We start from the raw sequence: 19,058 nt of genomic DNA, 5'->3' as shown, positions 1-19,058 counted from the left end.
TGACTGGTCTTCCCAAGCAGTAGTGACTGTCACTTCAACAGAGCTGCAGGTAAGTTATACTGCCATCCTGAGCTATGCTTTTCTCTGTGTTTCCTTGACAAAGCCAGCTTCTTTACACACTTGTCCAAAACAGGGACACAGCATTTAAAGATAAGAAGCTTGGATGGAGCCATTATTCTGATCTCCTAATAGGATACCCACTCAGTATCCTCTCTGCTTCTAAAGACACCAATGACTTTTCATCTACTCTATTAAAACTGATGGAATTATACTGTGCTTGCATAGAGGTGTCTTCAGACACCATAACTCAGAACAACTGGTGTTTCCACGGTACTTGAAGTCTGTGCCATGACAGGTAGTACGTAGGCACACAGGTAATAATCAAAGTGCTCAAAATATTCCAACTATACTATTACTATAAGCGATCTGAGCTTCAGTATTGCCAACTTTAGACACCACAGACAAAACATATGGTATCAGGGACCAGCAAAAAGACAGGCCCTTTTTGTGAGGGGTCTATTTGATTGGAATTACCAAATGCAAAATTATTAAGTCGCTGTTGCAGCAGAGCCCTCATGTAGTGCCAAGACACAACTGACTTAAGCTTTTCAGGCTTTTTTCCATGGATTAGCCTTTGACTGGTCTCACAGTAGACTTTTTCAAATAGAGCCTTGAGGAGTTCAAGACATTTCCCGTGGTTTCTAAATGCCTTTGTAACGAATCTGAAATTCAGGCAGCTGGAGGTCAGCTTCAAGGCAGACAGAGCCATCTTCTATTAAGGGACATGGTTTGAAAGTGGTAGATCTTTCTCTTTTATTAAGGACTAGAAAAAAACAATAATCTGGAGGACCAGCAAGCTAAAAGTTGATCCTGGAGCACAGGGAGAAACACAGAAGCATGGAAATCAGGTGCAGAAGCCAAGTGCCAGGTCCCAAATAGGACTACTGGAAAGACGCCCTAAAGCACCCAGCGCACCAAGGGCAAGTGATGCTGCATGGAGGGAAGGGCTTCACAACTTGGTGGTTGTAACAGTAACTTGGGCATTACTGGAAGAGCATAGTAGATAATAGATGATGATGCTTTGATGCATGCAGGTAAAGTCACTTGATTAGCTGGGGGAGAGAAGTCCTTGGGGGGACCACTCTGTGGTCTCATTCACAACAGCTTGGTTTTCAGGCTTCTGTAGGCAGTAGGTAAGTGCAGAAGACCCTTCTAGATGCTTGACCTTTCTAACAGGAGGTGGAGAGAGACACAGTTATGCCTCATCACACTACTGTTGCCATGAGGGATAAAACAGGGACTTGGGACTCATAAGTTACTTCTGCCTTTGGTGAGGATAAAACACGTCTAGCAGACAAATTTTGTTGGTAATGCTTATAGGAAAAAAAAACCCAACAAAAGCAAGCACCAAGATATTTCATTGCATTAATCTTGGCCAGAGCACAATGTTTACTGTATAGCTTGACCTTCACACACAATTCTAACACAACTCTTTTTCTTCTTTGTTGCAAAACCAGGGCACCGTCACCTTCACCTCCTAGTTTTAATTCCATCTCAAATATCGATAGGATATTTCTTGTTTATTTTATTCTCATGTGCTGCTGAACATTATAAGAAGCTCTTTTTTATATATAAAATCCAATTTTCAACAAAACATAAATGATTATCTGTGCATTTTGTGAGGCTAAGCACTTGTGGGAGGGTGTTGAAATCTGGACAATGCCTTCTTCAGACTGTGGGTTTGCACTGTGGAATAAACAAATAAATAAATAGCCACCCAGCTGGGAAGCATCTACCTTGTACGGTTCACTGAAGAGGGAGTAACTCGTGTTAAATGTGCCATCCTCCTGCTGGGCCTCCTGATTTCTCCTTTCCCATTCTTTCCTTCGCAGCACGTTTCTGTCAGGCTCATAGACACTGCAGCAAAAAAGAGGAACAGCTTTTTAAGAGTTAAAAATTAGCAGGCAACACATAAACGGGCATGAATTTAAAACTCGAGAAGTCTGGTTTGCAGGCAGATGGCAAAAATAAGCAAGAATATGAATCAGATGAATGCCAGTCCAAGTAGGCTGGGGAGGCTCAGGTCTCTGGGAATACTGGTGCTTTCTTCACACAGAGAATAGATAATTAAATTCTTATAGAATAATAAAAGAGAAATCACAGGGCACGATCCAGTCTGTGCAGAACTTCTCTGCTTGAAATATGACAAAGGAAATATCTAAGCAACTTTGACAAAGACTGAAAGTACTCTTAAGGCAGATGGTAATTACAGCTATGAGTAAATAGAAATTATGAACATATTTCCACTTATGACATATCCTCTGAGTGTTGTATGAGAATGCTCCTTTTTTCACATGGATGTGTTTCTGTAGTGATTCTTTCATTAACTAGCTCCCTAAAGAGCTGTTAAAACTACATGCTGTAGTGGTTTCCACAGTTAGGCTGCTTCTTCTGATCTCTGTTAATCAGCCAAGTCGTGAAACTACTACTGAAACAATTCCTCTTTCTGATGGATTTGACACTATCACAACTTCAGATCATGAATAAATGAATAGTGGCATGATAGTGCATGTATGGCTGGTAGAGTGTAGCTGGAGAGAGAATAAAATCACTGCATTATACAACAGTATTAATTTATAGAAATTAACTAGTCTGGCTCCAATATAGACATCCAGAATAAAAAGTAATTGTTTTGGTTGGGTTTGGGTTTTTTTTTTCAGAATTCTAGTTTAATACATGACAACATAAACCAGAGACTTCCCCAGATTTCCCTGACAACAACACAGGTCTGCACATTTCATCCTGTTATGTTTTATTCTTCTTACAAAGGAAACTAATGTGCCTAATAAGGTTCACATGTTATTTCAGGACAATGCGATGAGTGTGCTGATTGCCTATTTTGCTTAGCTCAACTAATGCCTTTCTTCTGGCACTGTAAATCTTTAAAGTAGAAATATATATGAACATTATGTCAGTATACTATGTGTTAATAAGAAAAAGGTTGCCTTGCTAACCATCTTCCCAGTTAGCAAAATATATGTTGCATAGGCTACCCATGTGGTGTTACCTAGAATGCCTCAGGCAAGGCTGTAAAAAGGTGAATAGCTACTCAATTCTAATTCAAGACTTGAGAGAGCTTGAAAATATAACGGATACGTTAGACACTATAGGTATTTAAAAACAATGCCTTAGTAGTCACTAAACTCTCATGTTTACTTGTTAATGCTGGTAACTTGAATTGCACAGCAGAGTAACCTTCTGATGGGTCTATGTGCATCTGAGAGCAAACATCAAGTGTCAAGCACAGGGGTTTATTGTGAACACAAGATTTCATTGCAGCAGGTTGGAGACAGCTTCCAGCCACCAGTTTGTTTATTCCACTTACAGGTGGTTGAATTTTTTTGGTTCTTATCCTGTATTTTTCACCAGCAATGCGTGCTATTCACACCAAAATCCTCTTCGAAAGCAGTGTAATGAGGACTTAATCATTGGGGTGGAGTTTCGGGCAGGGAAAATGCCTTCCTCTAGGAAGAACGGGATAGCAAAGGGAAATCACCCACTGCACACACTGATGAGGCCAGGAGCAGTTGTCATTTACTGCTACATGAACAATGGCCCTCAGCTACTTCATCATGCTGAGCGTACTCCCATCAGTTAAATGAGGGTAACAACAACCTCTGTGTCAAAAAGCAAATTTTCTGCCACCCTGACCATTCGTTGTTGGTCTGAGTTTTCCTGCAGTTGCAGAGATCTGCAACTTCCTCCTCAGCCACATTTCCTCATCTAGAACTTCTTGACCCTTTGAGATGCTTTGCGTTTGGACTTTTGCCCACAGCCAAATACAGATGGGCAGCTCCTCTGAGATTAATTATAATACTGATATCTAGCCAGTTTTTACAAAATAAACAAGTGCAACATTCTTCACTACTCTTCATACAAATTTAAAAACACACCAGTGTGATATTCTTAAAATGGAGGGACTTTTTTATCCCTTTATTTGATGGAGGCATGTAAGCATCTACAGGCCAAACTCCAAAAGCATAAATTTAAGAAATTTTGAATGCTATATTGTTATTTTTAAAATGCTGCACTTGATGCAAATTCACGCTTAAAGGACATGAACTGAAGCATAAGTAGCAAGTCAAATACTTGTAAAAAATTATATGTGAGTAAATGCTGTACTATAAAAATTACACTATCTTGAATTTAGAACACCACTTTAAAAACACAGTTTGATTTGTCTTAGCCCTAAGACCTGCCAGGACAGCACTGGACATGCCAATTAATTATGTCCAAATAACAGTGCCTCAGGCTCAAAGCACCTTCAGCACACCATCACCACCACATGGTCACAGCAGCTCTACCTTTTCTGCTTCTTCTGGGACGCTTTGAACAATTTCACTCGTAGATTATTTTACAGATCAGAATACCAATGGATTGCCAAACTTCTCACAGTATAGTTTAGTGAATTTCAATCTGTTGTGATAATTTTTGGAAAGATGACCCTGGCGGCTATCTACCTGCTCTTTGGCTGTGTGCTAGGTGAGTGTGGCTCCCTGTGAGATCAGCCTGAAGAGGACAGCCTAGGCACACTGGTGCCTGATGGAAGGGCAGCTGTGGAACCAGCCTCCCTACAGTACTGACAGAAATGCTCATAGCTTTCTTCATGCTACACCTGACATCACAACCATTTCCCTTCGTCCTTAATTAGAAACAGACACAGACGGCTCAGGGGACAGCCTGGAAGCAGAGTAATAACCTTACCTGAAAAACCTGGGACTGAATTTAATCTCCTACAAAGTCCAAAGAGTTATGTAGTCTCAGCCCAGGCTGAAAGCAATCATATAAAAAGCCTAAAGTTTTAAGTATTGAAGAGTTTCCTTTTCTTTTTTTATTTATTTTTTTTTTTTTTTGTTAAAAAGTAAAACGTTTCTGACTCAATTTACCTCCCTCAGATAATCACTACATGGAGCAACTCAAATAAAAAGGTCTAATCTCCATGTTGAACCGGATGGAGACAATGCACTAACACATTCTTCTGTTCTTCAGTTTTAGGGAACACCCAAGTTTTACATTCTTAGAAAGGTGTCTTTTTTCCACAAACTAACGCGCTGCACCTTACTTGAGCAACTACATGCCTTCACAGATGTATAGTGTGCATTAACGATGCTGTGTGACCTTTTCAGAAATCACAAAACTGTCTTATCATTAAAGGGAGATTCAGACAGTATACCATTATTTTGCTGCATGAATACCATCCTTGTAACAGCTGGCATCTTTGTGGCTGTAAAAGGCACAGGCTGGTAAATTGAGGGCAAGATCACTGGTACTCCCCTTGCCTTGCATCAGTTTGTTTGCTGGTAAAGGAAGGGAGCAGTGACTTAGGTTGCTCTACCAGCATGACACAGGAAGGTGTTACTGAATGTATACACACACCTGGAGACATTTACTGAACTTGTTACCATTTACGCTAACCTGCAATCTTGCCTTTGCTTTTCCAGAACTTCCAGTATAATTTTCCAGTCCCAAGATCTAGTTCATTATTCTCTGAATTGTGAGGGCTTTGCAACATGCATGCACACTCACACCTTCCTTCTACCTCCCCACGCATGTAAATATTGTGATAAAGATTTAGCAGAAGCAGTTTATTTCCAGTTAGTGTTTTTGATCCATGAAGATGATGTCCTTCAGTGCAGCAGCTACATGTGGCACTTTGCACAAAACTTTCAGAACCTGAAGTCTAGACATGTTAATAACAAAAACAGAGCTGATGCCTCATACTAAAACGCAGCAATCTCTTAAACTGGCAAAAATACACCTCCTGCAGGCTCCTGGCAGGTCTTTGACAGAGAAGACCTATATCCCATTTGCAAAGGCTGAGTTTCTTTCCCAGATTTTGTCAGCTTTCCCCATTTGTACCCAAACTGATCCTTCTTCCATTTCCAGATTAAGACACTCCATACAAAATGCTGTCAGACACTCACTCTCAGCATCATGGTAATTATACAATCCCCAAGCTGCCAGATGCACTCCCTGAATATCCTCTGGGTCTGTATAGAGCTGGTCATGTTATAAACAGACAAATAAACAAACAAAAAAACCCCAAAATTTTACCCATATCATAAGTGACTAAGAGATACATATGTTTCAAGAATAAAACTAGACCCATGAGCAAGTTTCCTGTGAGGACACATACATCTTTGAAATTAAATTTTAGCACATGGTCATTTCTGAATTATGAGCAAAGTTGGAATTGCTTCAAAACCATGAAAACCAGGCAATATTTCAAGAAAGTAAATTTTAAAATGGTTTACTGATTATTCTCAACATTATTTCTCCATAAACTGTAATCTGGCACACAAGTCAATATACTAAATTTCAGGTTGAACTGAGGACATTTTCTTAAATATTTAATAGTCTAATTCTCCTCTGAATTACCACATCTATGCCAAAGTAGCTAAATAGAGTTACTCAAGGGAAAAACTTATATAACACAATAAAAAAACCAGTACAACCCTACTGCAGGACAGTGATTATGAAACTGAATTCAGAATGGAAATTGGATTCTGAATTTAAACATGTCACCAGTCTTGTATCTCTGCAATACTTAAAATACTAAACAACTAACCAGCCTGAGACCTTGTAAAGGCAATAGCGCCAAACGTTTCTAGAAAACAGTCTTAATTCCGACTAATTAATTACAACAATTCAGGTTATTTTGCTTGCTGAATTGCTGTGCTCAACATGGAAGTGTCATCATTTAATGCCTGTTTTCTATTTCACTGTTCATGTCCATGTTCTTTGCTGGCAAATTTCTTGGTACCAGTTCCATTCCCAGCTAATTATAAATGACGCCTGTTTAGGAACTCATTCCTGGGTTATGGGAAGCTCTTAGAGATAGCAACCTTACATTTTTGAGCATTAAATGTTTTCCCTGATGACATTTGAACTGTAGATTCACTTATAACAAAGGGGCTGCCTTTGATGAACAAGTGCATAATCAATAAAATACCTTCCTAGGTTGCAACCAACATTTTTAGACTGTTTATCTAGCTTAAACAGCACAAGTTATTTTGAGGATTTTTTACAGTATTTTTTCCCATTTACAAACAGGAATGCCGTGGGGTAAAGCAATTACTCTGATTTACTGTTTTCACTTTGATTGAACATAAAGATGTAGCAGGGTCTAAAAAAAGCAGTAACTTAACAAACTGTGCTCCTATCCACAGACAGATAAAGTACCTACTTTGCTATTTCAAAGAGTTTACCTCCAGGCAGCAGCACAGAGCAAACATCAATCAATGACATGTGTCTAAGATGAGATTGATGTTTACTCTCACAGCTTTTCATCTTACATCCAATAAATTATTTTTCCTTCACCAAAATGCCTGGTTAAATTTCATTTTTCACTTTGCAGTATCAGTTTTAAAATTTTAGCTTCCAGCAATTTTAAACCTAGGATTCATTGATGCTTCAGCTTTTACAGCCTGTTTATGATTTGTATCAACCATGAAACACTAGAGTCCAAACATGAATACGATCAGGAGGAGCTGAGCTGGGCCAACCTGCGCAGTGGCAGGTGCAGGCTGGAAGGTGCGAGATTGCTTTAATTATCTGCCTGGAAATTCCAAGTCTGAAACGGGGAGCTATATCTGTATTTTCAGTGGTAGATATATTGCATCCAACAAACAAAATCTTACATACATATCTTATCTGCAAAATCAGCATCTGAGTGTTTAAGATAGGTCTTCTGAGGGCTCATGCTGGGCAACTGGAAGGAACGAAGTAAAGACTAAATGTGGGTGCAGTTATTATCTTATATATAGGTGCTTACACCTGACATTCACAAAATGCAAGTACTTTGCATACACCTTGACTGATTTTGAAGTATGAATTGAACTACTGAGAAAATCTAGGGTTACAACTGAGACTGGGATCTAGGTTGTTGAGTCAGAGCAGTAAACATCACAAAGAGGAACATTAAAACAACTTCAATTTAGTTCAACACATGCTTGTAAAAGAGTACCTCTTCCAGCTCTGCTTCAGACAAAACATGCACATTTTCTTCTCTCACTGAAGTTTCGCCCCATAGGAAAAACTAAGATATATTTCCATTTTCTTTTCAATTTCAGGAAAAATAACTTCATCTCACTATTAAAATCTACCAGTCCATACCTACAGTATACATGGGATATTAAAAAATTCACCGTTCAGTATCAATGGATAATCCTGTATTCAATGCCTTACTATTTACTTTTTGCTTTTAAATGCTGGTGCTTTCTTTTTATAACCCTAGAACTTCTAGAAAAAATACCTAAGATGGATGAAGATGTAATAATGACACGGAGCCAAGCTAGAAACAGAACATTACTATTACTTTTAATTTTGCACTGCTCTAACAATATATTGTTTGAAGCTATGTTCACAAGTTACAAATTTGCCACTATTAATAAACTCACACCTTGAATGGGTGTTTCTTTTCTTGCCACAATCCAAAATTATATTTAAAACCCCCAGAAATTAAATTGAGATCTTAGTTGTCAAGAAACAGATACTGTAGATGAGATCTGGGGAAGTATTCCTTTTGTACCCCCACCTGTATTTTTCAGCTAGAAAGAACCCAGGCTGGAAAGCACAAACCAGACAAAGCACAGTGAAGCCCTTTAACTTGATTTTTTTTTAATGTTACTTTTACGTTGCAATTCAAAAATACAACAGCTGAGGGGATCAATAAGGCATCTTTTTTTGTGCTTAACCTAAAACTGCTGAATTCCCTGAGCTGCTTCACATGGCCTTAACTAACTTCGTGCTGCCTATATCTGATCCAGTTTCTTCTTACATTGCTTCCCTGCCAAAGATGTCAGACACAACGCCTCACTTGTCTGTTTTTCTCCACAATGATTTCTGCTTTCCATGGCATCCTTATGCATGGGAAACTGTTCCAGTTTTCAACTGCCAAGCTTGTGCGTGGGGTTTTGTTTTTTTTTTTTCCTTGAAAGTTCTCCTTTAGGCTCCTTACAGTCATAATTAGATAAAAAATCATAGAGTGTTTTGGGGGTTTTTTTGATCAGCCATCCGGCTCATCTCCGTAGAGGCTGTGAACACATAGGCAAATTATTCATAAAGTCTTGGTGCATATCCTGAAGAGTTTACAGACTGAACGTTGCAATAAGCTGAATTTACTCCTATAATTGTCTGATTTCTAGGGATGTTCTAAACATTTTAAATGTAATGGAAAGATCTGGCCTTTTGAAAATGTCTTCGACATTTTACAGCAAGTGTTTAATACTTTATTCAAAATGTTTCCTGAGCTTCTTATCGACGTGTTTGCTGAAAACTGGATTTCAGTCAATACAGAGCTTCAGTGCTAGCTTCAGCTGTAAAAAAAAGATGAAAACAAGTGTCCTGAATATTATGGAAAATTATGTTTTGCCTCTTATCTTTTTCTTGAAATAAGGTCTTTTTCACAAAAAAGAAACAACCCACCTACTTGCTCCAATTTTCTCCAGCAGCTTAAATAGCCTATCCTTTCCATGGGGCTCTGAACAGTGATCCATCCACAGCTAATTGCAGCATTGAAAAGAACACCAAGGGATGCTTCGCATAACACTCAGAAATGGAAAGCTCTGTAACTAGTAGAAAAGTGTTATCAAGCAATTCAGCCTAGTGCAACTTGACTTAAAGCAGCAAAAGCAAAGGCAGTAATGAATCATTAAGGCCAGATCTAAGAACACTTTACCACTACAGAGATAACAGTAGTGTCTATTAGAAAACATTCCTGGCACAGTAGCAGAAGGAACAAATCTTTACAGACTTCCATGGATGACAAAGATGAGTAGTTTTAATTTGTTAAAAGCTCTTGATGCTGCTAAGAACCCCTGTGAAAAGTGAGTGAAAGACATATAGAGATTCAGTACCTAACTGTAAAGTCTGTAAAAACTCTCACCTATATATATATATATATATTCTGTGCATTTGATTTTAGATCAACATCAAAATATCCGATGACCAAAAAGCACCAAAATACAGCATTGAAATACAGGACACAGGACTGCAGCTTTATGTAGTGCTGTATTTTCATGGAAAGCCAAAGTACAGTATTTCATTATAAATGTGTCAGCTGTTAGTAACCATCAAATCTATGAGTCATGAAAACGTCTATACATGTTTTATTAACAAAGCAACATTTCCAATTTGCTCTTCCTATAATGGATAATGACCGAAGGTTCATCAGGGTTAATCAAGAAAATGATGTAAATTTTACATTGTATTATGTTTCACTTGGCTTAAAATGGATCTTGGGTGACAATCCTTTTTAATGTGTTCAATCATGATTTACAGCATTATGGAAACCACACCACCAGTGTGAAAAAAAAAATTATGAACAAGTCAGTGCATAAGTCATCAGATTTTTATGCATTCGCAGAAAATCACTTCTTTGGATCTCCAGCAGACAGTCACTGAGTTTGGCTTCTGTAGAAATAGAATCAATATATTTTGAAATGCCCTGCTTTAAATTACTTTTCTTTCAGCTGGAGACCTTATTATAGCATTTTACATATTTCAGAGGAGCAGTCACTACATACAGGTAAGGCTGAACTGAATTTTCAACAGATGTATGTTAGTATGTCTAGCTGATAAAAACAAATTTTGATTATGTTAATAACTGCATGTGCAGCCAGAGCAACAACCAAAGTAGTTAAATCCTATGCCAGCAGATATAAAAAGAATCAGGCACAGTAAATGCCCCCCCCAAAATCCACTAAAACTTATGTTTTTACTTATATGAACACTTGAAATGCAGCATACTATACAAAGAAATTGCGATTGTTTTTAGCAATAGTTTATTTGTATCAGAGTCTGTAAGCACAAGATAATGTCATGGGGAATTATGACATTCTGTCTTCAGTCTTCTCAATCAAGGCAGATCAATTAGAAAATGGAATGAGACATACATATATATATATATATAAAAAAAACAGAATTATAGAATGGCGTGGGTTGGAAAGGACCTTAAACGTCATCTAGTCCAACCCTCCTGCCAGGGGCAGGAACACCTTCCATTGGATCCATTTGCTCAAAGCCTCATCCAACCTGGCCTTGAACACCTCCAGGGATGAGGCATCCATGACCTCTCTGGGCAACCTGTTCTAGTGCCTCACCACCCTCAGAGTAAAATATTATATTTATATTTTTATATATATAATAAATAATATAAATTTATAATGTAATTATATGATTTATTATATACATAAATAAATAAAGATAAACCTAAATCACAATGTAAATCTATGCATCTACCTAGTTCCTATACAGAAGCTTACTTTCACAGAACAAAAAGGACCACTGTATGAAGACTGGGTTCAAGCAACTAAGAAAGTTGTGGTTCATACATGACTTTAAGCTACAAACAGTGAGAAAATGCTTGTACGTAGGATGTTTCACTCTCCTTTCACAAGAAACTAGCGTTAGCCAAACACACTGCATTGCACCATACAGCCCGCTAGCTTCTCAAAAATACATTGTGTATATTTAAACACCAGTAAAATGCAAATTTCTTTCTAGTTCCTTCTTCTGAAAACAGAGAATGTAAACTGGACCTGAGGTTTACACTTGATCAAATAACAATATCACCACATATCCTTGGAACCTTCACAAGAAAAGCACACAGCACATAATCCATATGACTCTCAGTTTCTTGTTCATTGTATTCTGCTTGCCCTGTGTGGCTCTGTCATATTTTGACGTGTAGCCCCAAGGGATAAGCAATCAAAACTAGGAAGAGAAGTTAGCCAAAACCAGCATAACCATGCATAAAATAATAGTTTATGTCCATACGTGAATAAAAATGCATATATGTTAAAATGATGGAAAAGTTAAAACTTTATATGCCTTGTGACTGATGTAATTCATGTAAGCTTCATACACATGCTAGTCCCAATTCATTCGGTCTATGAAGACAACTATATCATAATTCATGCTGCCCACCTTCAGAGCTGCACAGGGAAGCACCCACATGCTGCCTTCCTTAAGTGACATGCAATGGGAAGGGAAGTATTTTGTCTCTCATTATAGAAAAAAAAACTGAAACAACATTTAGTTTGGTTTGTTTGTGCTTCTCTTGACACTGCTTCTGCTTAAGAAGAGTCGTAGCAATATGGCCATACCACAAATCCAAACCTAAATGTAACATGTAAGAAACACAAAGCCCTAAAACATAATAAAGTGTAAAATAAGCTAAAATAAACTCATGTATTTTAGCTCTCAGGAACAGTATGACAGTTCGAATGCCTCACTTTCGAGTTGGTTAAAATGTCTTTAAATATTTCTGAATCTGAAGGAAATTACATTAAAACGACAAAAGATTGCCCAGAAGCTTCAATGGTTGCGGTAGAGGCAGAAGCCACTCCAGGGACGCTCATGCAGGGACACTGCCAGAGAGGCAGATGCTGTCTATTGGAGGGGATCAGCCTGGTTCCAGTCCAAAGTGGGGAAGCAAGTGACCTGATGAAGTCAGATATGTTGTCCTCTCATTCTCTTAACAGCTGCCTCACCCTGCGTACTTTTTCTTAGCAAATTTTTAGCTTAGCATCTACAACAAAAGCTTACGAGAGAAACATTTTATTTTTACTCTATACTTTATTTGAAGTTTGAGTTCTTAAATACATGTTCATGTCACATTAAATTATAAGGATATCATTTACCTGTATATATTTTACACCTTACAGGTATAAAATTATTCCGTGTTTCATTCCGAAAGCGATAAAAGGTACCTAAGTTGTATATATTGTTGTAAAAGCATGAGGAGGGATGTAAATTGTGTGTATTTTTCTAAAAGCACAAGTTAGGGAGAAGTGTACAATATTTCCATTGTATTTAAATTTTCTGTAACAAAGATCCCTTTTATTGTGCCAGGAAGCTTATTTATCTCTGGGTCATTTTTCCTGCAAATCTTTTAAATGTTTCAAAACATTGGACTTGAGTTCAACCTTCTCTCATTCCAGGATCCAAGAACAGCAAGTCGTGCGTCCTCCCAGAAAGCCCAATGGAGTTGGTTTCATGGGAACAACCTAGGAGGACTAAAATCCTCCTCTGACAGGTTGTGCATAAAAAATGGCAGAACTTAATTTTCTCCTGTTTCACTAGGGTAAAAAAAAATTCACCAGGGTAACATGTTCTAAAGAAAAAAGGGGAAACAAGGCTGAAGAAAATTCCTTTGACTGTCTAGTTCAGAAAAGCCAACAATGGTGATGCTTAAGACAGGAGACCTTCTGCAGCTGAAAAAAAAAATCCACACAGAAGGAATCCATCCTGCACCTTTCTGTTGGCAGACTATCAGCCGATGATGCCACGGTCCTCTGAGGATGGGACAGAATTGGAATGGATAGGATTTTAAAGACAACACAAGCTCTGCCATGACCACTACCTGTGAAGTTCCCTGAAACTCAAGTTCACTTTGCTAAAATTTCAACACTTCGAAGAATGCTAATCACATAGTTTGGATTTAGCTGCTCACATGCTCTCAGGTTCTGCAGTCTTAAAAGTGATGACAAAACTCCCACAGCAGATACTCAAATTCCTGTCAAGAAGTAACATTTGAACCTTGTGGAAGGTGTTTAACATTTTAAAGACACACGATGATTCTGGCAGATCTAACAGCACAATTTTTCCGCACTGAAAGCCAGCACATCTCTGCACTTTGGAGATGTGGCATTCCTGGAGTGGGCTGTAACACAAGTGAACAGTGGAGTTACTCCATCAGTGTTACTTGCTGTCAGAAACCTGAAATAGCACTGAACAAAAAGGTCAAAGAGCTGCTTGCTGTTCCCTCCCAAGCCTGCTGAATGGGCCCACTGTGGGGAAAAAAAAATACATGGATGAGGGTGGGAGAGAGCACAGAACTAGACCACTGTGGGTGAACTTGATGTTTTATTTGAATCCAAACAAAGCACGGTATAATTCACACTTGGTAATTGTGCAAAAAATAAACAGAAGCTGTTATTAGCAAGAGAATATTTTGTTGCCAGCATGCCATGTTAAGCAGAAAAGTGCTACTACATTTAGCCTTCTTTAAAACTTTCCTATGTAGGAATCCTGATACAGCTTCTCAGTAACATAGGAAATGGCAGAGAATTATTTCCTTCTATGCAATGGAAAGCAAAAGAGTTACATAAAGATATTCCATTTGGGGTTTTTTTATCCAAGTAAATGAAAATAAGCTCAGTGAATTTGCTCAGTTTTAAATTTTGGACCGTCTCTTGGAAAAGTGTGAAACAATTTTTAATACCTATGTGTATCGGAGATAATAAATAATGATCCATTGTTGGACACTATATATATATATATATAGACAAATGATATGTATCTACATTGTTAAAGTATTGTACAGTCAAATTTTAAAGTAGTGAATTAGCTTAAGCAGCAATTCTTAGCCAACTTGCAGTAAGAGAGTATGTGACTGTTTGTACTTAACTAGGCAGATAACTGACGGGGGGAAAAAAAAAGCAGAAAAGCAGTTGGAACTGCCTGGTATTTACAAGACCTTGAAGCAAAGCCCAAGAAGCCAGGAAAGGTGTTATGAGAACAGGGCATGGCGTCAGAATCACTGTTAGCGTGGGACAAATGACAAGTTGGCACTCAGGCTGCTCACGCGCTGGCCGCGCAAGGAGTTGGTGATACTGCTAACTCTTTTTGCAGTCCCCGAGAGGAGGATAAAAAGAGCTGGGCTGGACAGGTCAGGAAGGTCAGGAAGGAATACGTGACCAGGTCAGAAGGAATAACTTCTTGTTACCAAGGGGACGCCCTGCCAGGTGCAGTACCTATTGACTCTGACCATCCAAGCACCATGCTGCATCTCCTTTTCCTGCTTGTCGAGCCTTCATCGTCTGGCAGGTTGGTAAGTTTATAAGTTTTAATGTAGGTGTAATAGGTTAAGGTATAATAGTGTATTTGAATATTAAAGCATATTTGATTTAACCATGATTTAGTGGTCCTGTCTTTGCACCCTGGTATCTATAAATGAACCTAATACACCATGTTCTGCTTTGCTGTGAAGCAAGACAGCATTTCAGTAACTCAACGACGAGCATTTGTGAAAGATTTCTGAGTTTTTATGTAATCCTAAAGAACATTTTGCTGTTCCTGATGTGGGAATACCTAGCCTACTTAACTTGACGCTAACGACATACAATGAAAAAAAGAAAAAGAAAATAGAAACTCGGGAAAGAAAGCATAAAAGGGAAAATTCACTAGATTAAAAGGAACAGAATAGTTGCGCAGATGTAAGTATCAAGCTGGAGATAGTATCACTTAAACTTATCCATTTCAAATTTATCTGTTCTTTAGCAGTTTAAACGCGTAGGTTTACCATCTTATGACACGTCTGATTCTGTATACCCAAACCAGAAAAACCCATACTGCCCTGTGCATCTCCCCAGGGCCAAATTAAAGAAAACATTATATCTAGAACCTCATTGCCTCTAATGAACCTATTTTGCCTGAATGCATACAAGAATGTATAACCCTCTAACGTTAGCTGATTCTTGATAAGCACTTCATAGAGATAATAGCCTCCCTCTTCCAATGTGGGAACCATTGTATTGCACAGCCTATTTGATGCCCGTTGTCACAAAAGCACGCAAAGACGAGCATTCTCTCTGTGACACAGCTTCAGAGCCACATAGAATTTATGGCAAAATCAAACAGGTGTGCAAAAACCAGATCTGTCTTTGGGAAGAGGTATAAAGCTACCGTGGAAGGCTACCATGAACCTGGTATGATCCAGAAAGTCTCCTGCTGCAGAAGAAACAGTTGAATGATTCATGGTCCCATTTGGGTCCCATTTTAGCAACCCAAGCACGCAAAACATCTCTTATCCTCCATGTAGTCCATTCTCTCTATTCCTGTTGCCTTGTGTTTTTGATAACAAACTTCATCCCAAACTGGCCTGGGGTACTCTTCTGTGTGAAAGAGGTAGCGTAGCCCAGAAGAGAAGACACAGGTGGATAAAGGAGTGAGGTATGTAAAAAGGACAAATTGTGTTTGTCTGGCACAGAAAAGACTGGGAGACACATGATAATGATCTTCCCACCTATAAAAACTTGTTGCAGAGCAGACAATGATGAATTGTGTTCTCTGTCTCCTAGGTCACATGACTTAATTTGCAGCAGAGAAGACTTAGATATGATTTCAGAAATGCTGTCTAACTTATAAAGGGAGGGCTGGAAGGTGTTGGCTATCTACTCCACAGACTTCTACATAGCCTCTTCATTTGATAACAGGTTTGTCAGTCCTCTCTCCAACCCTGTCCCCACCAGGAGGCAGTTATGGTTAGGTTTGTTCCTTCTCAGCCAGATGTATTACACAAAATAAACAAGAATAGGAAATCTTAATCCCTTGAACAACTATTCCCTTTCCTCCTTCCAAATGAGCAACAGTGCCTCCTTACATTCTCGTACAGGATGCCTCTCTTCCTTAAGTACCTGCCTGTTAGTACTTAGCAAAGCAGAACTAATTCTCCCCAACAACGAAGACACTTTTCTGGGAGGAACATACACACATCAAACACAAATTACTTCTCAGCTAGGGACCTATGGAAATCCCTGTGTAGCTGCTCTGCAGTCTTAATGTACTATAAAGGTTAAACTCTTATCTGTTAGGCTGGACTAGGTGTGCTTCTGTTGCCTTACAGCCAAGGGAAGGAATAAGGGCTCTATGCAGCCCTGCATGTAGAATCACATTTTTGGTCGTGATTTTTTCAATATATGGGCTAGAGGAAAGAGGAATTTTTCCCTTCTTCAGTCACTGAATCCAGAAAAGGCTATGTAAAATGTGAGGGCAGGAGCAGCTTTTCCACCATCTCCAAATGAACCATGCTTAGCTGCTACAGACACAGGCAGGGCACGCACAGGGAGACGTGCAAAAAAAACAAGCAGAGCCTTTCTAAAATATCTTGTACTGGTGATCAAGAACTTAAAACAATGTCTGACACCAAAAACCACAGAACGGGTGCTACTCATGGAAGCTTATATTTGCTGTTAGAAAATTACTTCCGATCCCTCAAACTCTGTGGTGCACAAAAGATCTGAATCCTCTTTTACAACAACAGGTAAGGCAACGGGCAAACAAAATGATTTTGTGACCAAATGCCACAACTGCTCCCTTAGTCACCAAATTCAAACTCTTAACATCTTTGCATGATCTGAAGAGCGTAACTCTACTCATGTCAAGGGTGCTATTTTAATTTATTCCTCATAAGACTAGAGTAGGATCTTAATTATGCCCAGCTGCATGTATATAAAGCCAAACACTAAGCACCAGCCATTGAGAGCCAGCTCAGGGAGATTCTCATCACTGTTGACTTTGAGGACACCTAAGATGTGTGGTTAAAACCACAGCTGGCAAGAAGCTAACTGCGTCAAAAGCTGCATCCTGGAGCTTAAATTCACTATAGACTGTACACTAAAGGGGCTACTTTTTCACTTTATCTCAGGATTCACAGCTGAGGCAACTACAGTCTAACAAATTCACTTTTGGAATATTATGTCATGATATTTGAACTCTCTCTGTTGCATGTGTTACAATCTATGACACATCAGAAGACATTGCACAAAAAAATAAATTAAACAATGCTGATTTCCTTTCGATAGGAAAGGTGAAAAAAATTGCAACTCCCTCTGCTGCTCACCAGAAAACTTTTTTTACACCTACAGGTTTACAAAGAAATCAAGAAAGAGGAAAAGAAATTGTCAGTTTGGCACTATACTCTATTTTGGAATCTGAGGAGGCATTTTCTATGATGTGACAATTATGACATCTTTCATCACAAATTACAGTAAACCATTTTTGAGTTTTGTACTGGTTTTGATATTTTTGCTTACCTGATCATGGCATTCTATTAGGTGCCATCATAAAAAGAAAATACCGTTGGCAACATTTATTTGTAGAGACAAACATCAATGCTGAGCACTTAGCAGTACATTATTTTTTTTGAGGATGCACTTGGGGAAATCAAAGTATTTTATTGCAGAATATATATTATTCTGTTTGTATTTGCATGCCTTCAAACTTAAACCCTTCATAATTTTTTATTTCTGAGCATATATAACCAAGAACGCTGACTGGGGTGATATTGTTAAGTATTCAAACATTTCCTGCACATCACTTAGAAAAAAAAATGCCTTTGGGTAAATATCTTTGCTTTCTCTTTTTCTTTGCCTTTCCTTTATCAGTGCCCTCACATGACATATTCTTAGAAAAATGAACCACATTTGCTCCATTTACTGTTTAACAAAAATAAGGCACAAAAATTGTTATAAGCTATAACTAAAATCATCTAATGTTTATATTGCACTGGTTTGTCAAGGGTTGAATAAATGTTATGCAGCTTTTTACAAAGCTTTTTAAAAATGAGACTTGTTAATGTCATTTTTAATTTAGAATGTTGCCCTGTAAATGTTTTTCATTGTGTTAATTTACACCTGTTATTACAGCCTCCATTATTAGGTTTACACTGGAACAGCTACTTTGTGCCACTGAAATTTGTTTAAAACAGCAGAAAAATTTACTAATTAGAAGGGCATGTTTACTTTAATTATATTTATTTCCTAGTCTAGTTTTATATGTAGCACACTATGAAAGTGTATGATTCAATTAGCCAGACCCATTTATCTTAGGCAATTCCTCAAATGAGCATTGCTTAGAAAGACAGCAAATTCTTTCAGCACTACTTTGCCTCATAAATTTCAGAGGTGACACTAATAAATACATATGGTGACTGGGTATCACTTTCTATGTGACCTCACCGCTTTCTCCCATTTTTGCTAATGCTGATTCTCAGTAATTGCAGATTGCCAGAATGACATTTTATTTAAACAACGAGCCCAACTGTTTTAATCAAAGATTTTAAGCCAATGACATGGAGAACTGTCCTCAGCAGTCATAAACTCAGAATCAATACAAGATAAGCATTCACCTCATTCAGTTATCCACACACTGTGAAACTACTACCGATACTCATCCACTGATATCTAGAGTTAGTCTTACGTATTACACAGTGC

The 19,058-nt window shown here is 38.3% G+C and overlaps 1 protein-coding gene across 3 annotated transcripts in view; it reads right to left on the bottom strand.

Moving 5' to 3' along the window:
- The window catches only part of AFF3 (ALF transcription elongation factor 3), a 328,608-nt gene that overhangs the window by 278,767 nt on the left and 30,783 nt on the right, over window positions 1-19,058 (bottom strand). For all 3 annotated transcript variants that reach the window (XM_054087687.1, XM_054087694.1, XM_054087700.1), the window contains exon 2: window positions 1,797-1,917. In XM_054087687.1, the coding sequence (XP_053943662.1) occupies window positions 1,797-1,917 (121 nt within the window). The remainder of the gene's footprint in view (window positions 1-1,796; window positions 1,918-19,058) is intronic.

Source organism: Cuculus canorus, chromosome 1 (assembly GCF_017976375.1).
Source record: "Cuculus canorus isolate bCucCan1 chromosome 1, bCucCan1.pri, whole genome shotgun sequence".
NCBI lineage: Eukaryota > Metazoa > Chordata > Aves > Cuculiformes > Cuculidae > Cuculus > Cuculus canorus.
The sequence above is the reverse complement of the archived record's forward strand: the minus strand, read 5'-3'. Positions and strand labels throughout refer to the sequence as shown.